The 24,174-nt window shown below is 37.6% G+C and overlaps 2 protein-coding genes across 3 annotated transcripts in view; one reads left to right on the forward strand and one right to left on the reverse strand.

The window, feature by feature from the left end:
• Positions 1 to 24,174, forward strand: part of LOC136031259 (short-chain dehydrogenase/reductase family 42E member 1-like) — a 443,764-nt gene that overhangs the window by 391,601 nt on the left and 27,989 nt on the right. The window lies entirely within an intron of this gene.
• Positions 1 to 24,174, reverse strand: part of LOC136031257 (ornithine decarboxylase antizyme 2-like) — a 50,057-nt gene that overhangs the window by 20,314 nt on the left and 5,569 nt on the right. Inside the window, exons 1-3 of one of the 2 annotated variants that reach the window (XM_065710676.1) lie at positions 17,492 to 17,905; positions 11,165 to 11,337; positions 4,316 to 4,562 (exon numbers count right to left, since the gene is read on the reverse strand). In XM_065710676.1, coding sequence (XP_065566748.1) covers positions 4,316 to 4,562; positions 11,165 to 11,236 — 319 coding nt within the window. In that variant the 5' untranslated portion in view covers positions 11,237 to 11,337; positions 17,492 to 17,905. Of the gene's footprint in view, positions 1 to 4,315; positions 4,563 to 11,164; positions 11,338 to 17,491; positions 17,906 to 24,174 lie in introns of those variants that run through there. The other variant, XM_065710675.1, reaches the window with a different exon arrangement.

Here is a 24,174-nt window from a genome sequence, read left to right on the forward strand (position 1 = left end):
AGGCGAGGTCAATCGCCATATTTTTTTGGCAGAAACGATTTTACAGTTCCTAACTCATGAATATTAAAAATGTGGTTTCAGAGATATTTCCGTCAGTCATTAGCCAACTGAGACAGCATTCCAAGAACCGAAGCCAGATTATAAATCCTGAACATGCATAAGAGAAAAAGTCACGGCAAGCCCCGTGTTCAAGCAAAGCACGTGGTGGAAAAAACAACAACTTGTAAACATGCCTAGGTTTGGAGCAGCGTTGCCAAAGCGGTACAATTACACTGTTTCGGGTACAATTTAGATGCCCTGGAACAATGCAGTATATCTGAAATTTTTTTGATTCAATACAAATTTTTCGGTACATTCTGGTTTGGCTTGCTCCTTTGTTCTTTGTTTATCGAACCTTCTGTTCAAGCTTTAGTTTACCAAAAATTTCTGCTTGTACCGACAAATCTTTAATCGACTGTTCAGAAGGTGCAAATTAAACTCTTGGGGTACAATCATAGTTGGAAAACCGGCACAGTTTATTTAAAGGTGTTGGCAACAATGATCTGGAGTCCAGAATAACTACTTATATTTTCCAGAAGCTATAGTTAGGTTAATTTTAACCACGGGCACAGTCTAGGTCGATGCTCAGATAAGCCGACAAAATTAAGACTCGACACTGGAAGGAGTGACTAAAAATTACGAAAATATAGTTTTAAAAATGACTCTAGCTCTTGCTGTGGTGAGGGCAATATAACTGCGTTAGTCATTTGGCACTCGTCAGCAGCTAGTCCTCATAGAAATTGGTTAAAAAAGAATCACCTCTACATATCTCCGGCTGGGCACCGGGGAACCAAATATATATAAGGGCGGTCAAGTTGCCAGCCACCTCCTAAAAACCATTATTACTAAGCATGGATTTATATATATATATATATATATATATATATATATATATATATATAATGTTACGATGTGCTCACTATATATGCATATTTAAAACGACAATAGCTAGATCCACCGTGTCACATGTTCTTGGCTATGCTGAAGAGGATATCGACGATGCATACAAATTGCTTTGGTCCAATGTCAGTCTCAGAAGAGAAAAACTTGGCCTAATTCCAAACAATGCCGCAAGCAAGACCCTTTTGTCATTTACAGCAGTAGCAATCAGACTCAGCAATCAGCAGTAGCAATCTGTTGTCTTAAGAGCAATGCAATAGAAAACATGGAAAAACAACCGATATCGTCTGTTACACACCAAGAATGAAGCCGATAAAGACAACTTCAATACCCTAAAAATATCTGAGCTATGTTCAGTATTTCCCCATGACTACTTCGTCTTGATAGATGAAATGATTGCTAGCATTTCAAATGAGCCGGTCTATGAGATCTTGCAGTCGAGCCTGTAACAGTGGATAGCCCAAAACGACAATAGAGAAAAATGACTGCCGTCTTGATCAAATTCCTATGATTGCAAACATGTGGTTCCAGAAAACCCATAGAGCCAAATATAAATTGTATGCCAATGATGAAAAAAGAAGATGTATCACTCCACCCCAACGATGGCTATCATATGTGCAAAAATGCAGTACTTATCCAGAGGCCAAACTTGGGAACACCAAACCGTCGACTAGTTGCAGCACAAATTAGACTTCGCCTCAAAAATGCCGGAACAGCCAGTTATCTCGGAACGCTTAAACCTACCGCATCTAGTAAGAGCCCCCTCTGGCTGAGCAGTAGAAGATCCAAACCCCTAGAGTAGTATGGCTATAGTGAAGGTGTAAGGAAGGCTTGCAAAGAGAATGTTCTGGCAGCTGCAACCAGAATTGCTGGATTACAGACTGGATCGACAACGAGTCATTCGTCATCATTGATCGCAGACGGGAAGCCCACTTTGGCTGAAAAATGGCAGCATATATGCAACTAAACACAGAGCCCACCACACTACTGTACAAAGAACACAAGACCTTTATTGGCAGCAATACATGCCAGCTTCAAAAGGTCACCATGAAAAAGGGCATATGAGCCATAAACTGAACCCTGACGTCAACAGACTCAAACTACAATGAATCTTAAGTCAGCATCGAGAATATTGATACAAATCACAGTACCTTCACCTAGAAACTACTAAACTCAAAGCCATCCGACCAGATGGAGGACCAGCTTGCTGATACTTTGGCCAATCCTCCACCCACCCCTGATGGGACTGGATTTACAAAAGAAGAAATTAAAGCTACAAAGAAAAAATAATAGAAAAAAAGCAAAGGGCCGGAACATTTGGCCTGATATTATAAATTCTGTAACATGGTGGTCCCTCCATGATCCCCAAATTATATCTGCCCTCGGTACGCGGCATAATCTTTACCATACTTCTCCTTGATCGAGGAATAAGTTACGTCTATCCCATCTATCACCCCCAGCGAGCTGGGTTTATGCCGGGTCGATCCACCACCTAGTAGATCAATACAAACAGACAGCTGATGTAAAACTCCAGAATACTCATGAAAGGCATACAATCTTTTCGTTGATTTCAAATCTATCTTTGACACTATCGAAGGACAATCCCTGACGGATTCTTCAATCTGCTTGGGCCCCACTTAAAATTGTCAATCCCTGAAAATAGCGCTACAATAACGCTAAAATCGCTGTCATTGATAGGCAGCCCTCCCTATGTTTGAAAATTAAAAAGTAGTGTACAGATAGGCTGTAACACTACACCCAAACTTTTCAACTGCATCATAGACAGCGTTCTATGCAAACTTTGCTAGTACACTCGTTAGGCACAGACTTTGATGGAAAAGATCTGTCATATGTCGACTTTACTGATGATGCGGCAGAAGTATGTGAAAGTCTTGCTGAGCTCAAAATTACACCAAAAACACTAGCGTCTGCAATAGAAAAGTTTGGATAAAAAGCAAAGCTCTCTAAAATCACATTAATGTCCGTAGACATTGCGCCATTAAGCTCTCTGACACTTATAGAAGTGTGTGACAAGAAGGTTTGGATAGTCAAGCGGGTCACATGCCTTGGTTCATCTATCTTCTCAACTAGGAATCAGCAAGGACAGCAAGGGCGAAAACCACACTCAATCGTCTTCTGTGAGCAATATTTTACAGATTCTAAATCCTCTACCCTCACCAAAGAAAGAATCTACTCCGCCTAGATAAGAAAAATTATGCAGCACTCAAAAAAGTGGACCATTACCCCGGCACCGAGGTGACAGTAAATTCTGTTAAGGTGAAAAGCCTCCAAAAGATCGAAATTCTTAGATGACCCGATAGGGTACTAAAGTTGTAGATTCTCCGGCCCTTTAACTTGCCACCCCTACCTGAGCATCTTGAGTTTCACTCGCTGAATTGGCATTATCGTCTACTTCACCTCTTCACTCAAACACTGCTCAATTCGTCTTCGATTTTGACTCAACCACAGTTTGCTAGAAATACACCAGACAAAGACCACACAAAAGATAGACTGACGAAATGAAAGTATTTTTATTTCTTGCGTAGTAAATAACAAGCAAAAAACAAACAAGAAGCTAAACGAAGTGTTCTAGCTCCGAAAGTAAACTTCTTAGACGTCATGCAGCGTCGGACTCGTGTAGGCCTTAGAATTATCTCTTCAAACTAGGACGAAATATTCTTTATCAGTTCTAGACTTGTGCCCAACCTCAATTTCCCTTTTTTCCGCCATATACATATATATATATATATATATATATATATATATATATATATATATATATATATATATATATATATATATATATATATATATATATATATATACAACTTAGGCTCAGTTATGGCATTGGGTGCTCACACTCTATGGCACATCACATCACGTGATGGAAGGGTCATATCCTTATCGTCAAGATTTCTAAGAATGGCTATTGAGATCGTCAGCAAATTCAGTAAGGATTAGCAGTCCAGACTTTAGTTTTACCTTTAGAGTTCAAGTTCAAAAAGAAAACGTTATTGCTTCTATTACTTCAAAACTCTTTTTTTTTACTTTCTTTTTTTTTACTTTCTTTTTCTTAATTTAACCGAAAGAGATAGAAAGATTCCGATCCCTCAAAACGATTTCACCGCCAAGATCTTTTCAATACAGTCATTTTCTAACAAAAATTGCACACATCTTCTGTTTAATCATGTCAATCGAAAGCCAAAATAAAACAATATTGGAATGCCAAAGAACAGTAAATAGGGACTAACAATGCAAAAAAAGAAAAGAAAGACGAACTGTAAGGACTGATTAAAGTTGAGAAAGCTTTGGATAACGCTAAGAGCAAATTAAATACAAACAAGAAAAAAGAGGTTTCAACGAACTGATTTTTTACCTCGATCAGGACGATCCTTGTTAATAGCCAAGATAACATTTTTGCATGCCAGTACTTCCTCCGCAAACTCAAGAAGTGCAACAAAGCCTTCCTTTGAAGCGAAAGCTGTGATTCGCTGGGGGACATCCAAAAAGAGGTTGGATCGCCAAAGGACTGCCTCCCAAGTCCAGCTTTTTTTATCGGTTAGTGATATTGAAAAACTGATCCTAGTTGGACTCTGGGCAGCCAATTTGGCTAGCTCGATACCCTGAAAAATAATTACAAAACTCAAAAATTCGTAATTCCTCCTGAAAACTCCATACCTTCATAATTTTTCGTATTCCGAAAGCTTCAAATTACTTCCCCACTAAACAAAGGGGTCTATAAATATCAGCGCCACACTGAATATTACAAAGCAAGTAAACTACAGACTCCAGTTACTCAAATCAAAGTGTAGACTTAATTTCTTCAAGTCATATATAGTACGTAAATCCATATTTTTTGTACGTTGCACATCAGGTAATGTTTGCTTTGTAGAGAACAGCTAAGAGACAGAATTAAATCTTTTTAAGAATGAGTCCTGAAAATACTACTAGGTCATCTGCCTCGTATTTTAGTTCTTTAATAGTGTTATCCTTAGAGAAAACAGGCATATGCAGCAGTTGCATTTCCGGCTTAAAAGGGAACCACCATCCATAGATGCTTTTCCAAGCTCCCACAGTACAAGAAGAATGCAGCTTCTTACAATCAAGGCACAGCCAATACCAAGTTTTAGTTCAAACATAGTAAGGGTTTCGTGCCCTTTTGCACTTTATACTGAAGCAAGGGTTGATAGTAAGGGTTTCCTGTACTTTATACCCAATGACTACACCCTTTTCTTCCCTCTGTTTACTTACTACACACTTTAATACTGAAAAACTCACTTTTGAGAATAAATCTTAATTTTGTTTTAGCAAAGCATATTCAGACATGTTAGGAAACCACTTGGTGACCATTCACACGGGGCTTAGTCGTAGTCGTGACTACGAGTACGACTTGGCAAAAACTTGTCTTTCACAACGGTCTCGAGAGTCTCAGTCCCAGGCCTTATAACAGTTCAATTTGTATCAACTCACCAGCAGCTAAATTTAGGTTTTAACCAATTACATCGAAAATTAGTGGCAAGAAATTTGACAGGAATCAATCAACAATTGAAATGACATCATTTTTCTACAATTCTGAAAAAAGGTTATGCTTGCTTTGCCTCTTACTGAGACTATCTTTCCTGGTTTTACTGAGTAAGCATCCCAAGTAATATATGAAAATGCAGCTAATAAAGGTCTGGATTTCACTTTTAAGCAAGTAACCACCCCATCACCTCCCACGCATTTCGCTTCATCGAAGTATTCTTGTAATTTTTCTTATTATTTAGAAACCGTTCTCCACATGCACAAGAAGTCCTTCAAAAAACCAACTCGCCATTCCATATCTGTATCTCTTGCTCACCCTCCATTCCTGTCAAATTTCTTACCACTAATTTTCGATGTAATTGGTTGAAACCTAGTCTTAGGTTTCGATGAGTTGATCCAAATTTAACTACTATTACCCTGGAACTGACACTCTGAGACCCATTTGAACGGGAAATTGCGGCTACAACTACGACTAAGCCCCGTGTGAATGTCTACTTACAAAGATCATGCTTTCTGTAGCTCATTAAGATATGTCTTAGCGATAAATGCATCTGCTAGTTAATAAGTCGTGGTATGCTTTGCCTATTCCGGTTGTTTTAGGAGCACCAGTTAAGTCATTTAAACAAGGCTTAGTTCAGTTCAAATTTATTTATAATTTTATTTAAGTCACTTCAAATCTACTATATCACTCATTGATTAGCATTAAATCGCTTTCTAACACTATTATATTTGTATTATCTTCCTATTAAATTATTACTTTCTATGGTGGCTGTTTTTTCTATCGTCTTTTTATTTTCATTAGTGTTTATCCTTACTTACGTATTTTGTAGCAACAAAAAATTTGCTTTACATTGTATGCCTAGAACTAGGTTTTTCCTTGTCAGCAATCTAAATTATACAAATAGAACCCTTTCAAATGAAATTAAACAAACAACTTTGGGCTGTAATATGTTTTAGCGTCAACTTTAAAATAAAATTTGCACAATTCATGAAGACCCTAACGTAAAACTTGAAAGTTAATTTATATTGACTAAATCCTTAAAGATAATTCCTTAAATGGATCATCCTACCTGGTTTCAATTTACAAAAGTTTGAAGTCCCTCACTTCGCGGTGCTACAAAATTGTCCGGTTTGTCAAAGAGCCTAGAGGTTCAGAATCTTAGTTCGCTTAATATTCTCTGGAGACTAAAGTGTTAGTTCTTCCACAAGTGGGACCAACGTTATCCCTCTAATTGAAGAATTGAAGAATAACTGTCAAAAACGGCCTTGACTCTATAGGTAGGTTTTGAAAATTTGGCAGAAAACATGAGAACTGTTGACTCTGGTTTGCTTAAAAATTGGCGTAAGATCGTGAACCCCGCGATCACGTGAGTCAGCCGTACCGAGCCTTCTAGATGCGAGATCTAGGCGTCCGCTTCGGTTCTACAGTAAGCAAGCTGGCACGTAAATAATGTGCAATATATGACACGATTTTCTTTCTAACAGTAGGAGACCAAGGCCTAAGGAGTCTAGCATCTATAATACACTCTGAACATGGTCTCCGATGACTGTTGATATTATCACTAATGATTTTAAAATGTATGAAATTTAAGTTGCTCAACATAAGAATCTTGAAAGCACCGGACTATTTTCGGAAACGCAAAAGCTTTCTATCTCAAGACGATACTGTTTATCGAACAAAACATAAGCGATCCTATTCAATAAGAATAAGGCGGGGTATGATACAGGCGGTGTGTCAATAGAGGACATCAATTTGCACCAGTTAAACCAAAAAAGTATACACCTTAATAGGAGTTAATAGGCTTAATGGGAGTTATTTAACTTTCAGTGCCCATCTGGGGTAATTCTCAGGTGAAAAAATTAAATCATAAATGAAAAAGTACGAGAGCTTGAGATCCACGGCAGGAGGGAGAAGATGGATCCATAGACACTTCCTAACTTGCCTGGTCTTATCCGTTACCATGTCAATTGCTCTAATATCATTGCACTTTTTTGAAGCAAAAAAGGAAACGATTTTGTTATTTTTCAGACCCTATTGCAGATTCGAGAGGTGAACACCAGTCTTGGCTTGGGAGCAGTTTATTATTGTGCAGTTTTCACTTCTATTTTTTACTCACCTTTATAACAAAGGAAAAGTCGTTAACATTTGGATTTATTAATTTGTAAAGTTAAAACACAAGCTACCCCGTAGGATCCTGGACCATAAGTATTCCCCTTCCCCGACCCACCCTCATCTCGATGAACCTGGATGCAACTTCTCTAAAAATATTATTCCGTTATTTGTTGTTTTATCTTCTTTATTATTGAAAAATATTGCAAAATTCGATTTTATCTTCTTGATTTCATTCAGAAGCCTCCAAAATCATGATTGCAACAGTAGCTGCAACCTAGTAAAGAGCGAACATTAGCCCATAGTAACTAAAAAATTTTAGTGTTTAGGAGGGGGGATATTTAGTGAAATAAGCTAGATACGAAAATTTTGCTCATGTTTTGAAAAACTTAAAAAAAAAATCTTTAGAAAAATAGTTCCTTCTAGAACGCCATCCAAGTCGATGCGTGATAAAAATCTTAGAAATTATTTCTTAGTATTCAATTCATTTTTATTATAGAAGAGCACATGTTTTCTTGCCTGCTCTGCATGGCATTAAACCTATTTAAAACGTTAAACCCAAACCAATGCCGGTTCCAATTTTGGAATACTGATCTAGTTTAATCCTACATTCCTCCTCCCAGTGCCTAAACATGTATTGTTCTGTAAAGTATGGATAATAAACTTGACGTTTGGCAGGAATACTCAACTATTTCCATATTAATATGGTTCATTTGTTTGATAGTAAAAGGGCATTAAAAAGATAATCAGAATTTTGTAATTGTTTATTGATTTTTCTATCACAATGGATCTTTCAACAAACAATAGATTTACAACATCCATGATTACAACATATTTTTCAACATAGTCTCCTTCAATGCCAAATCACTTCTCCAGGTGATGCTTCCATCTTTTTAGACTATTTTTAGGGAAATCTAGAGATCCCCTCAAGCTTCTAAAAAGTCTGCATGTAAAACTCCTTCACAGTCATAAACAAGAGCTAAGAGCTCATATGGCACTTGTGACGAGGTCGGAAGAGCCGAGAGCTCATATGGTACGAGGTTGGAAGAGCCAAGAGCTCATTTGGTACTTGTGAGAAGGTCAGAACCTAAAGAATCCTAAAGAACCTAATGAAATACCTCATTTTTATAATCTTTCAGAATTAACCATCGCCCCCACTCCCCCAAAGAGAGCGGATCCGCCCTTCCAACTCCCCCGAATGTCACAGGATCTGGTCGGAATTTGAAATTAGAACTTTATAGCACAAGATCCTTCTAAATATCAAATTTCATTAAGATCTGGTCACCCTTTCGTAAGTTACAAATACCTCAATTTTCAAAATTACCTCCCCCCTCCCAATTCCACCAAAGAGAGCAGATCCGGTCCAGTTATGTCAGTCACGTATCTTAGACAGGTTTCTATTCTTCCCATCCAGTTTCATCCTGATCTCACCGCTTTAAGTATTTTCTAAGATTTCCGGTCCCCCCAACTGCCCCCCCCCAATTACGTTTGATCCGGTTGAGATTTAAAATAAGATATCGGAGTTACGAGGTCCTTCTAAATATGAAGTTTCATGAAGATCCGATCACTCCTTCGTAAGTTAAAAATACGTTATTTTTCTTATTTTTCAGAATTACCCCCCCCCCCCGCAATTGAGCGGATCCGTTCCAATTATGTAAATTACGTATGCAAGACTTTTGCTTATTTTTCCAACCAAGTTTCATCCCAATCCCTCCAATCTAAGCGTTTCCCATCATTTTAGGTCTCCCCACCCCAAACTTCCCCCAATGTCACCAGATCCGGTCAGGATTTAAAATAAGAGATTTGAGCCACGATATCCTTCTAAAAATCAAATTTCATGGAGATCCAATCACCCGTTCGTAAGTTAAAAATACCTCATTTTTTCTAATTTTTCAGAATTAACCCCCCCCCCCCAACTACCCAAAAGAGAGCGGATCCGTTCCGTTTATGTCAATCATCTATCTAGGACTCGTGTTTATTTTTCCCACCATGTTTCATCCCGATCCCTCCACTCTAAGTGTTTTCCAAGTTTTAGGTTTCCCCCTCCCAACTCCCCGCCCCCATCACCAGATCCGGTCGGGATTTAAAATAAGAGCTCTAAGACACGATATCCTTCTAATCATCAAATTTCATTGAGATCCGATCACCCGTTCGTAAGTTGAAAATACCTCATTTTTCTAATTTTTAAGACTTACTCCTCCCCCCCAACTACCCCAAAGAGAGCAAATAAGTTCTGATCATGTCAATCATGTATCTAGGACTTGCGCTTATTTTTCCCATCAAGTTTCATCCCGATCCCTCTACTCTAAGTGTTTTCCAAGATTTTAGGATTCCCCCCTCCAACTCCCCCCAATGTCATCAGACCCAGTCGGGATTTAAAATAAGAGCTCTGAGACACAATATCATTCCAAACATCAAATTTCATTAAGATCCAATCACCCGCTCATAAGTTAAAAATACTTCATTTTTTCTATTTTTCCGAATTAACCGGCCCCTACTCCCCCCCCAGATGGTCAAATCGGGAAAACGACTATTTCTAATTTAATCTGGTCCGGTCCCTGATACGCTTGCCAAATTTCATCGTCCTAGCTTACCTGGAAGTGCCTAAAGTAGCAAAACCGGGACTTTAGGTTTTCCCCCTCCAACTCCCCCCAATGTCATCAGATCCGGTCGGGATTTAAAATAAGAGCTCTAAGACACAATATCATTCCAAACATCAAATTTCATTAAGATCCAAATACCCGCTGATAAGTTAAAAATACTTCATTTTTTCTATTTTTTGCGAATTAACCGGGCCCCCACTCCCCCCCAGATGGTGAAATCGGGAAAACGACTATTTCTAATTTAATCTGGTCCGGTCCCTGATACGCTTGCCAAATTTCATCGTCCTAGCTTACCTGGAAGTGCCTAAAGTAGCAAAACCGGGACCGACAGACCGACAGACAGACCGACAGAATTGGCGACTGCTATATGTCACTTGGTTAATACCAAGTGCCATAAAAAACGGTTGCCAATACCTTGTTAACACAAATTTCACAAATTTTTGGAATACCCCTCGTATTATTGCATTTTGCGGTACCGGGAAGGTAAAGACGAACCAAGGAGGCCAGGCAACAGTACACAATGGAAAGCAAAGCTAGCTAAAGAGCGGCTAGGGAAGATTGAGAGCAATTTACTTCAAAATCGACCACAATTCCATTGCTATAATCGATTTTACTCAGTAAAGTGGCGCTATTAATTGAGTTTCAGTTATGATTTTGCAAGTTGCTGCCAACAGCCTGGATTTAATTTCCAAGTCTTAGCAATTCATGTCTTCCCATGAATAGCAGTTAGTATGAAACAAAAATAATAACCACTTCATATCTTGATGCATACATTGCTTTTTTTTTTTAATCAGCGTTACAGATGGATTCAATCCGAATTAGCTCAGAAATACCCTTAAAGCTGAATAACACCTGAGCTAGCCAAGACCATTGTGCATTTATATTTAGAAAATTCATGCATACTGATGTCACCCGTCACCTTGTCACGTAGTCGTCTTGTTCAATGTAATATCTTGCACATAAAAAAAAAAAAAATGGCAGTACTTACAGTGTAACTTTCAGTTGCATTAACGACAGAGAGCTCTGTTCGTTTCCCCACACCGCTGCCCTCTGCAATCATGGATGACACGATTGCGGCGTGGGGCACATCAGGACCACCACCGAGGCCCCGCTCCCAGCGTTACGGAGAACATCCGCGACGGTTGTTGTTGACTAACACCACTAAAAAATAACTTACTGTTAAAGCTATATCTTAACAAAGACTGAAAATAAAAAACATCATGCAAGGGCTGAATTCTTGAGCTACTAAGGGAAGGGGGGAGTCGTCTGATGTCTTATCCTAACCATAAGGTGGATCGTATTCTATGTACATAAAATGCTGTTTCTGTATATTTATCTCCTGAAAAAAGCCAAACTTTTAGAGTTAGAAAGTTGAATTTTATTCGCAAAACAATTTTGAAACCATTCCCCATGCTGTAGGCTGTAAAATTTTTAAAGCGATACAAAAAGACCTCCCGAGTAGACCATAGGCCCACTGCCACTAGAGCAGACCAAGGGCCCGAAAAATTTTAGTGAGGAAAAAGACAAAAAATATCACGAAGACTAGTCTCCCCCCCCCCAGAATATTTAAAATTAGCAGTAAAAAATATCTTGTAATAGTTCTGTAACCTCTCAAAATGACAAATATTTCCAGCTAATAAGAAAGTCAGGAAATAGCAAAAAGGCAGTTGAGAAACGATATTATCGAAGGATGATAAAATGATGTTTCAATTTTGAAAGCGCTGTCGAAATACGTTACAGCGTCAAAGACAGCACTTAAATGGGAGAATGTGATTTTTTTTTTTAATAATATGGAAATGTGCCGAAACTAATTCGGGATTAGTTTTGTGACTATCACTCGTTTCACAAGTCTTTGTCTTGATTCTCAACAGTCAATAGAGTTTCCAGAAACTGCACATGCATCAATAAATGGAGTAAATAAAATACATTCAGAATATCAATACATATCAAACCCTATTAGGTTATTATTAATGTTTGTTACACAAATGCACCTTATACACAGCAGGAGGACTTACTTTCACATTTCCAGCAAATCTTAGGAACGACCTAGTAGCAAGGGCGGATCCAAGGGGGACCGGGGGGACTGCGGCTCCTCCACATTTTTCTGGCACCCTCATTTGATTTCTTTCTTTTTTTTTACCTTTTTAAAATAAACTTATCAGTTTGGTCAATTACTGGTGTCCTTGTCGAATTGCCCCTCCCCCCGCAATATTTTGCTCTAGATCTGCCTTTGCCTAGTAGAGCTCGACTATGTATTAACACATTAATAAAAACCATTATTTTTCGTCATTGACGCATGTAGAATCTGGAATCTACATTATTCAAGAAAGATACCTGTGAAGAAAGTTAAGGTAATTAAATTTTCCCCCTGTACCTGGCTTAGTTTTCCGTTAAGAAAGCAGCAAATAAAAAAGAAAAAGAAATATTCTTTGGTTCCCTTCTTTTTCTCGTTCTCCCTTAAAATCTTATCCAAGGCATTATTTACATCATACATACTCGGGTGTTTCAAGTAATCTAAAACCTGTTGTGGCAAAATAAAATGGTTACGCAATAAAATAAGTAAACACTTGTGAAAAAATGAAGATAACCGGTTTCTTGATAAGATTTTTGAATAGACTCCAGTAATTAGGCTACTGTCCATTTCGGCCAAATAATTGCTCGAATTTATTCTGCATATGGGTTATGTTCATGCTATTGTTCAGGACATACTTCAATACATTAAATATTCAAAATAGCTTTTGTAGTATTTTATTTTGAAATCACTTTCGCTAAATTGACGCTAAAAATACATTTACTAATGGTGCTCCGTACTTTGTGTTTTTTACACTTTTACGGGTAATAAAGTTCATTCATTCTTATACCATGGCATAATTAACAGGAAAAGTTGGAGATAAGGTGATCTTAGAAGAACACAAATAAACGAGAGAGTCAAGAAAAGATAGAATTGTACCACGTACTCTTGGAAAAATACAAACCAATTAAAGTAGCTAAGTAATTAAATAAAAAAAACTATTTTTTTTAAACTGAAAGTAAGGAGCAACATTAAAATTCAAAACGAATATAAATTATTCCGTATATGAAGGGTTTCCACCTCATCAATGCCTTGCTCTTTACGCTAAAGTTCTTAGCACTTTTAAAGGGAGCTTCCTATTCTAATTAAACTGCCCCTGTGTTTCAGTGGACGTTTTTAAAAATTGGGACAAACAGTCAAACTTAAATGGTAAAGAGCAAGGTATTGAAGAGAGAGAGCAACCCATTCATATACGGAATAATTTTATTGGTTTTCAGGTTTAATGTTGCTCCAGTTAAAAACATTTTTTTATATATTTAATTTCTGATCATTTTTTAAATAATGCCAATAAATCTGGCTCACCCTCCATTAGATAAATCCCCCTCCCTCAGGGAAACTCTTCTCTCGAAATTTTATCCAGTGCAAAATACATCCCCCGTCAAGTTCCCTCCTCGCTGAAAATTTCTTGCGGACGATTCAGCCTGAAAAATCCTCCATACTATACTTTCATTTGAAAAAGACATTAATTTCTAATCGGTTTCCCGATCACTCCGGAAATGCCCCATTTCGGGGCAATTTTTCCAGGGAATTAAAACACGCAGAAAATAGTCCCCGGATAATTCCAAGTAGCAAATACTGGACAAATTTCATAACTCAAAGGGCTCTTCCCATGGACTGTGGGGGGAGGTCATTTTACCTCTAAAGATATAGTTGTTTGACCTTTCAACTTTCCTGAACAAAATAGCAATCTCAAAAGTTGATTAGATAACTTTGGGAGGAAAAGGGGCATGGGAGGAGGGACGGTTGCCCTCCAGTATTTTTGATCACTTAAAAGGGGCACTAGAACTTTCAATTTCCGTTCGAAAGCACCCTCTTACGATACTCTCGGACCATTACTTCGATACAATCACCCTTGAAAAAACTAGAAGAAATAAAATAGCATCTGCCATCGGTTTTTCTGGCCAAAACAGCAAAATTCCACATTTTTGTATTTAGGAGCTTGAAACTTCTACAGTATGGTTCTCTGGTACGCTGAATCTGATAATGTGATATTGCATTATAAGAGGTGTTTTCCCCAGTGGCATAATTTTTCCAAAATTTAGGGTGGGTGGGACAAAATTGGGGCCAATTTTCCCAAATCAAGTGAAAATGACTGTGAAAACCGATAATGAGTGATATAGCACCATAAGGGCAAATATATACTAAAGAAAACGGACCTGTTCCTCGGGATGTTTTTAATTATCTAGGCTAATCTTATTTTTGTCACGATTTTTGAAGAAATGAAATTCCAGCTAGGGGGGCAAACTGAAGTATCGGGGGCAAACTGGGGTATAGAAGGGGCAGTTGCCCTCTGTCCCATAGAAAATTACGTCCCTGTTTTTCCCCCTGTTTCGAAAATCAATAAAATTTTCTCATGCTTGTAAGTTTTGATGGGTAATACCAAAACTGATGAATCTTATCAAACAGTTCGTGGTAACAAACCGAAGTAGGCTAAGGAGCGACCCGGCTCAATAGTAATCGCAACTCTAAAAAAAAACGGAATTTTGATACCACTAGATACATCAAAAGAATCAGATTTTAATGATGATTTTAAATATGTAAGTTTCATCAAGTTTAGTCTTACCCATCAAAAGTTACGAGCCAGAGAAAATTTGCCTTATTTTCGAAAAAAGGAAGAAACACCCCCTAAAGGTCATAGAATCTTAATGAAAATCATACCATCAGATTCAGCAAACCGTACTGTAGAGGTTTCAAGCTTCTATCTGCAAAAATGTGGGATGCGTGTTTATTTGCTTGTTTTTTTTTTCCCAAGGGTGATAGTATCGACCCAATGGTCCTAGAATGTCGCAAGAGGGCTCATTCTAACGGAAATTAAAAGTTCTAGTGCATTTTTTAAAGTGATCAAAAAATTGGAGGGCAACTAGGCCCCCTCCCAAGCTTGTTTTTCCCAAACTCACCGGATCAAAATTTTAAGATAGCATTTTGTTCAGATTAGTCGACAAATCTAATAACTGTATTTCCAAGATATGGGAAGGGCTGCAAGATATGAGCTCTGCCCACTGTTTACATATAGTATTGGTTATTGGGAAGCATACAGACGTTTTCAGGGGGATTTTTTCTGGTGGTGAGGGGTCGGAAGAAGGGGTTACGTGGGAGGATCTTTCCATGGAGGAATTCATCATGGGGGATGAGAATTTCCCTGAAGGAGGTACTGGATTTTCCAGCATTACTTAAAAAACAATTAGAAATTAAATTTCAAAAAAACAAGTTTTTTCCACTGAAAGTAAGGAGCAGCAGTAAAACTTAAAACGAACAAAAATTATTACGTATATGAGGGGATTCGTCCCCTCCTCAATACCTTGCTTTTAAGCTGAAGTATTTTTAGTAATTTCCAAAGAGCTATTTATTCTAATTAAACGGTCTTTGTCATTCAGGGGTCATTCTGAAGGAATTGGAACAAAATTTGAACGTAAGTGTAAAGTGCAAGATATTGGCAAGGGGGCAAACCCTCTCATATACTTAATAAAAATGTACGAATATAGAAGTTCGTTACGCAAGTTAATTCGTAAGTTACGTATATTCATTACTAATAAAAATGTTCGTAAATAAAATTAAAGTTCTAATGGCCTTTTTAAGTAACCAAAATATTGTAGGGCAAATAGTCCCCCTCCCCGCCCCTTCTTTCTCAAAATTGTCCGATTAAAACTTCGAGAAAGCTATTTAGCCAAAAATTGCTATTGAGCCAAAATCAAAGCCTGCATTATTTCAAAAACGTTCAGAAATTAAATTAAAAAACAAATAAAAAATTTAGCGTAAAGAGCGGGGCGTCGAGGAGGGGATAGCCCCTTCCATATACGGAATAACTTCTGTTCGTTTTAAGTTTTAGTGTCGTTCCTTACTTTCAGTTAAAAAAAACTTGTTTTTTTTATTTAATATATTTTGAATCAGCATAATAAGCTGATTCGTTTGGTGGATCTACTGATACCAAATTTCCACGTTTTAAAGTTTCGGTTACTTTTGAGCCATATCGCTCCTTACTTACAATTCGTTACCACGAACTGTTTGATAGCTAAAAGGTAGCTCTATCAATGCATCAAATTATATTTTGAAATTTGCTTCCATTTTTAATTGAGACTGAAAAACATGCTGAAAATAGGCGGAAGCTATGCGAAAAGGGGAACGTTTTCTCATTTTTAAAGCATGTTTGGATCTTTTTCTAAGAAAGAGTCAAAGTAATAACAAAATTCTGGCTGGGTCAATGGATAGATTGAAAACTACTGAATATCATTAGGGAAATGTTGTCAAAGTAATAACAAAATTCTGGCTGTGTCAACGGATAGATTGAAAACTACTGAATATCATTAGGGAAATGTTTTATTCTTTCAGTGCAAATTACAACTGAAGGCTAGCACACTTCAAAGGAAGCTTAGACTTAAGACAACTGCAGTCCAGCGGGCCAATAAGCAACGCTAATTTAGTTTTACTGTCCGAGTATTATGTTTTGACGATAGACTTTTCATTTGACTGTGGTATACAGTAGCCTAGTACAGTTTTCTAATGCTGTATACCAGAGCAGTAGATATAGTGTATAACAGTAGTGCTAACAACAGTCTAGTACAGCAGTATTTCTATTCAAGATCAAATTGTAAAATTGACTATGGATCATAGGCTAGAATTTCGATATTTAACAGTTCATTGGCATTTCAAATACACAGTTTTAGTACCAAGCAAGATTATGGAATTTATTAGTTAGATTGAATTAGCATGAACCAAAGTAATAAAGGAAACCAAAAACACATTTTATCTGCCTTCATACACTGGACGCAGACTTGAGCACCAATCAACGTAAGTCTAACAGTACCAAGTCGCCTTGGGCCAACAGTACCAAACCGCCTTAGGCCAACACAGCTACGCACGTTACTCCTCCATCTCAACCTATTTAAAGCTTCACACTTTACGCTCCCAGTAAGTTCCCATTTCCCCTAAATCTTTCCTTACGACATTATCCCACCTCTTTCGTGGACGAGCTGCTTTTCATCCACACTGAAATACTGTCAATAATATCAGGTCATGGGCAATAAATACTAGCATGGAGTCGGATTTTACATAACCAAAATGACTGAATTGGATGTGTGTAACCCAACCGGCATTCAAATCGAACTCCTTTTAACCCTACCCTATAAAACTAAAACCCTATTCGTTTTAAGCCCATACATTTGATTTTTGGTAAAACAACATTTGGTCATAGAGATCTATAGTTGGCTCTAGAGTCGAAAATACCAAGCATAATAAAAACTAACTTACCTGGGAAGAATCATTAGAAAGTTTGATAAATCAGGTACTATTCCTTTAACGATGAAAGACTAAATAGCAGCAATAAGACAGGTATTTAAAGACCTTTTATCCTAGACAGTTTAATCCTATACTTCTTAAATGCTATCTTTCCCAAGGCCCTGGGCACCTGAAGAGTTCTCATTAAGCACTATTATGCAATAAAGATTAATCTCTTTCCTCCAGCTCTTTATTCTTTGATGATTGTCCATACGCAACTAAGACAAAAATAAAGCGTTTGAAAAGTTCCATTGCCAATTTGGCCCTTTTCAGATTGGATATGCGCCTGGGACACAGATGAAAAAACGACATATATCGTTTTCCTTATTATAAAATTGGTTAGCAAATTATCATCCTCCGAATTTATTAGCTTTTTCCTCAGTTCCAATACTAGAAGATTTGAAAAGGCAGTACCGAAAAATCAAATCCATACACTGTTTAGGCGAGATAAGAGCGACTAGAACAAATAGTAACTAGATTTACGTTGCCAAGGTAACATCAGGTGTGGCAAACAACACAAATTAGAAACAATACGGAAAATTTTTCAAGACAGCGGGATTCAATTCAGTGAATATTTCGGCCCTGTGTCCAGGGGCCGTCTTCAGTAAAATATTTTGTTAGATCATTCTTAATTAAATTTGAGTATAAAGAATTTAGTGAATACTCCCCCATGTCCCTGTTTAAAGAAATATTATTATTTATTTTGAGACTAATTTTGATTGATTCCCGAACCACCTGTTTTATCCCCGAATCATTACTAATGAGAGAAGATTCTTCAAAAAGTATCGTGTGGGAGGGGTTATTAAATATACGCCAAGCTAAAGCAGAATCAAAGGAGTTATTAGAACTATTAGAAATTAATGCCTTGTCTATGTCTTCTTAATGCTGGTGTAGCCGTTTTTCTAGATCCTGATGGGTTCTGCCAACATAGTAATTGCCAAAGTCGCATGGTATTTGATTAGCCCCTCTTCGGCGAGTAGCTGGGGTTTTATCCTTACCGGAGTTTAAGAAATTCGTGATTTTAAAATTATTATTGAAAATACACACAGGTTATTTTTTGTGCAAACATTTTTTAATTTTGTTGTGATTTTTGGGATGTTGTGATTTTTGGGATGTACAGAAGATAGATTATATTTGAGGGCTTATCAGGAGCCTCACATTGTGAAATGTTTTCGATTTTATGGGAACGTCTTTTTACTCCACGGTTAATTATACTATTGACAAAAGGAATGGGATATCCATTACCCAAAGAATATCTCTGATAAAATATGGTGGGGGGATTTGAAATGAAGATATTTATTATTTAACGTTAGTTTTCTATCGATAGTAAAATCCAGTTTATCAGTATAACAAATAATTAACACATCTAAAAACGATAGTTTACTTTCAATTTCAATTTCTAGGGTAAACTGTAAATTTCTATCATAAGTGCTAAGATGATCTAAGAAATCCCGAAGTTCAATTTCCCCATAATTTCAAAGTGGACATTCATCTTGTGTCCACTTAACGACACAAGATCTTGAGTTTGGTGGATTTAAGACAAAGGTACCTAATAACCATGAAAACTGGGTTTTGTCTCATGTTCGCGATACAAAATGTCTGAGTTTGGTGGCTTTAAGATACAAGCACACTTCCAACTATATTGAACCAGACGGCTAACTCAAAACTTTGTTCAGATCGATTTGGAGGAATAGGAGACGTGTGAGGGGATCAAGTTTCACATCTCACATCTCACACCTTTTTAGCCACTTATAAAAGACACCAGAACTTTTGATTTCCGATCAAATGAGCCTTCTCCCGATCTTCTATGATCACTGGTCCCACAAGATCACCCGTGGAAAAAAGAAAAACAAATCGACAAACAAATAAACATGCACCCATGATCTTCTTCTAACAAAAATACAAAATTCCACATTTTTGTATATAAGAAATTGAAACCTATACAGTAGGGTGCTCTTGTATGCTGCATCTGATGGTTTGATTTTCACTAAGATGAATAGACTTTTTAGGGTTGTTCCCCCTTCTTCAAAATTTGCGCAAATTTTCTCAGATTCGTAACTTTTAATGGGTAACATTAAACTTAATGAACTTATATATTTGGAATCAGCATAAAAACTCAATTCTTTTGATGCATTCATCGTTATCAAACCTCTGCTTTTCACAGTTTTGGTTACTATTGAGCCGCGCCAATCTTCACTTACAGTTCTTTACAACGACTATTTGAAAGTAGTTGATGCTCCAGCGAAGGTCTGTGAAATATAGAGCGAGCTTGGTCTCATTGAAATAGTTTGAAGCATACTTTGTGAGTTGCGTGCACATTCTGTGGGAACTGTTTCGGTCCTGATGAAAGAGTGAACCAGTACGTGCAATTTTTATACCCTTAAATACGTGGAAGAAAATAATAGTTACACAGCAACTAAGGAAAGAAGTCAACCCCTCATCATAAAGATGGCAAAGGCATAACAGCCAATTGGTAAAAACTAACCAATTTTTTTCTTAATGTGTAACAAGACACTTTGTCAAACCACTGAAATTTCTACTATGGTCTTTCACATGAGCAAATTTTTGCACCCAAAAATTGATGTTGTATATTTTGGTCAGCATATCAAGGATTGATGAGCGTTGAAAAAAAAAAAAAAAAAAACAATCTGTCTTGGCTCAAAAGTTGATTTTCTTCCCATAGACTAACTTTCTAATATCACTACTTAGAAAAGAGCAAAGAGAAAGCTCCATTGCTTTGGCGATGGGATCAGGTAACCATTGAACATCTTAAGCACTTTTCGATTTTACAGGCAATGTCTGTCTATTTGCCTACTAGAACAAATCTTTCCAGCCGAAAGCAGAAACGCGGCTTGTTGGAACTAATACTAGCATCAACTACTTCAGATAGTCCTGTCCGACAAAGACTATAAAATTCAACTTTATCTCACTTACACCAGGCTCTGGCTCAATTCCTAGAAAAAACCATCCTTTTTCACCCCATGCAAGAATTATACAAATCTTTCGAATATGTAATGTCATATTCAACAATCCAGCCCCATACCCACGTCGACGGCTAAAAACCACACAGGTTAGACCCTTGCCACTTCCCAGCAATAAACTGACATCAGCAGACTGAAATAACAAGAGCTAAGAGCTCATATGGCACTTGTGACGAAGTCGGAAGAGCCAAGAGCTCATATGGTATGAGCTCTAGCAAAATTCTAAGAACAAATAGATTGCTTTAAAAGGAAAATCAGAGGCTTAATGCCGGTCGGGATTTAAAATAAGAGCTCTGAGTCACGGGGTCCTTCTAAATATTAAAATTCATTAAGATCCGATCACCCACTCGTAAGTTAAAAATACCTCAATTTTTTTAATTTTTCTTCCCCCCTCAGTCCCCCAGATGGTCGAATCGGGGTAAACGACTTTATCAAGTCAATTTGTGCAGCTCCCTGACACGCCTACCAATTTTCATCGTCCTAGCACGTCCAGAAGCACCAAATTCGCCAAAGCACTGAACCCCACCCCCTAACTCCGCCAAAGAGAGCGGATCCAGTCCGGTTACGTCAATCACGTATCTATGACATTTATAAGCGTTTCCCAAGATTTCCAGTTTCCCCCTCCAACTCCCCCCAATGTCAAAAGATCTGGTCAGGATTTGAAATAAGAGCTCTGAGACAGGATTCCTTCTAAATATCACATTTCATTAAGATCTGGTCACCCGTTCTTAAGTTAAAAATACCTCAATTATTCTGATTTTTCCAAATTAACAACCCCCAGCTCCCTCAAAGAGAACGGATCCGTACCAACTATGTCAATCTAGTATCTATAACTTGTGTTGATTCTTCCCATCAAGTTTCATCCCGATCTCTCCACTCTAAGGGTATCTAAGATTTCTGTTTCCCCCCTCCAACCCTCTATGTCCCTGGATCCAATTCGAATTGAAAATGGAGCATCTGAGACATAAGATTCTTCTATATATCAAATTTCATTAAGATCCGATCAACCATTCGTAAGACACCTCGATTTTCACGTTTTCCAAGAATTCCGGTTTCCCCCTAAAAATCCCTTCAATGTTACCAGATCTGGTCGAGATTAAAAATGAGAGTTTTAAAGCACAAGATCCTTCTAGATATCAAATTTCATTAAGATCTGATTACTCGTTCGTAAGTTACTAATACCTCATTTTTTCTAATTTTTCGGAATTACCCCCCCCCCCAACTCCACCAAAGAGAGCAGATCTGGTCCGGTTATGTCAGTCACCTATCTTGGACTTGGGTTTATTCTTTACACCAAGTTTCATCCTAATCTATCCGCTTTAAGCGTTTTACAAGATCCCCCCCCCCTAATGACACTGGATCCGGTCGGGATTTAAAATAAAGGATCTGAGTTTCGAGGTCCTTCTAAATATGAAATTCCATTAAGATATGATCACTCTTTCGTAAGTCAAAAATACCTCATTTTTTCTAATTTTTTAGAATTAACCCTCCCCCCAATTCCCCTAAAGAGATCGGATCCGTTCCGGTTATGTCAATCCCGTATCTAGGACCTGTGTTTACTTTCCCCCACCAAGTTTCATCCCGATCCCTCGACTAAGCGTTTTCCAAGATTTTAGGTTCCCCCCAAACTTCCCCTTCACCGGATCCGATCGGGATATAAGATAAGAGCTCTGAGACACGATATCCTTCTATACATCAAATTTCATTAAAATCCGATCACTCCTTCGTAAGTTAAAAATACCTCATTTTTTTTATTTTTCAGAATTAACCAGCCTCCTTCAAAGAGAGCGGATCCGTTCCGGTTATTTCAATCACATATTTAAGACTTACGATTATCTTACTACAAAGTTTCATCCCGATCCCTCCACTCTAAGCGTTTTCCAAGATTTAGGTCCCCCCCGAACTCCCTCCCCAATGTCACTGGATTCGGTCGGGATTTAAAATAAGAGCTCTGAGGCACCATATCCTTCCAAAAAACAAATTTCAATAAGACCCGATCACTCCTTCGTAAGTTAAAAATACCTCATTTATTCTAATTTTTCAGAATTGACCCTCTCCCCAACTCCCCCAAAGAGAAGGGATCCGTTTCGGTTACACCAATCACGTATCTAGGACTTTTGCTTATTTTTCCCACCAAGTTTCACCCTGATCCCTCAACTAAGCGTTTTCCGAGACTTTAGGCTCCCCCCAATGTCGCCGGATCCAGTCAAGATTAAAAATAAGAGCTCTGAGTTACGATATCCTTCCGAACATCAAATTTCATTAAGATCCGTTCACTCCTTCATAAGTTAAAAATACCTCTTTTTTTCTAATTTTCTGAATTAACCCCCCCCCCAACTCCCCCAAACAGGGCAGATCCGTTCCAGTTATGTGAATCGCGTACCTAAGACTTCTGCTTATTTTTCCCACCAAGTTTCATCCCGATTCCTCCATTCTAAGTGTTTTCCAAGATTTTAGGTTCCCCCCCCCAACTCCCCCCAATGTCACCGGATCTAGTCGGGATTTAAAATAAGAGCTCTGAGACACGATATCCTTCCAAACATCAAATTGCATTAAGATCCCATCACCCGTTCGTAAGTTAAAAATACTTCATTTTTTCTATTTTTCTGAATCAACCGACCCCCCACTCCCCCAGATGCTCAAATCCCGAAAACGACTATTTCTAATTTAATCTGGTCCGATCCCTGATAAGCCTGCCAAATTTCATCGTCCTAGCTTACCTCGAAGTACCTAAAGTAGCAAAACCAGGACAGACAGACCAACAGAATTTGCAATCGCTATACGTCACTTGGTTAATACCAAGTGCCATACAAAGAAGACAAAACCCAAGTGTTGCTCCGACAACAAGATAATATCAAGAACAGGTTTTCTCACATGAAAGTGAAAACAAATTCTGCATTTGATTACTAAAACCTTCCAAATTAACTCTCGTTAACGCAAGTTTCAGTAATTTTATGTATTTCGTTGTGCTATGGCTTTAAAGTTGACTTTAAATATCACCCATATGTACCCTCTAGGTTTTTTGCCACCTCCTTATTTCAAGAAACGCCATTCCGCATATTTTCATTGAAAAAATATTCTCTTCAATGTTAGAGAAATTTTGTTTGTTTAAAGCAACAGCTATATTAGAGAACTTAAATTGTAGTTTACCTGATTTGGGAGACTAATAGCTATCATTTAGTTTGATTCAGTTTTTTTCTATGCTCTCTTTATTTTCAAATTGTTTTGTGTGCAAAAATTCTCAAGGCTTTGATCAAGAAAACCATATTAACGAGCTTAATAAAAATCATACGAGCTTGTAAATATTTTTAAGCCGAGCTATTTGTTTGGACAGTTTTTTGTTGACTTTACTCAATTAAAGACCCTTTCTATCCTTTGTTTTTATCACCGCAATCCATTTGGAGTTACGGAGCCCTGAAGTTGAACACGAGCTATTTAATTTTCGGGTCAGTGTTTCAATTAACATGTGTTGTGTATTGTGCACGATACTACTAAACTTTGATAAACATACTGTATGCCATTGTTCAAAACCAATTGAAATATACCAAGGAATTAACCAAGTTCTATCCAAGATGAAAAAAAATTTGAATTATGGGGAAAAAGCGCAATAAAAAAGACTTGATTTGATTAAAACGCATGAAACGAGGAAGATCAAGACTTCCAAGTATTTGCTGG

Source organism: Artemia franciscana, chromosome 9 (genome assembly GCF_032884065.1).
Source record: "Artemia franciscana chromosome 9, ASM3288406v1, whole genome shotgun sequence".
NCBI lineage: Eukaryota > Metazoa > Arthropoda > Branchiopoda > Anostraca > Artemiidae > Artemia > Artemia franciscana.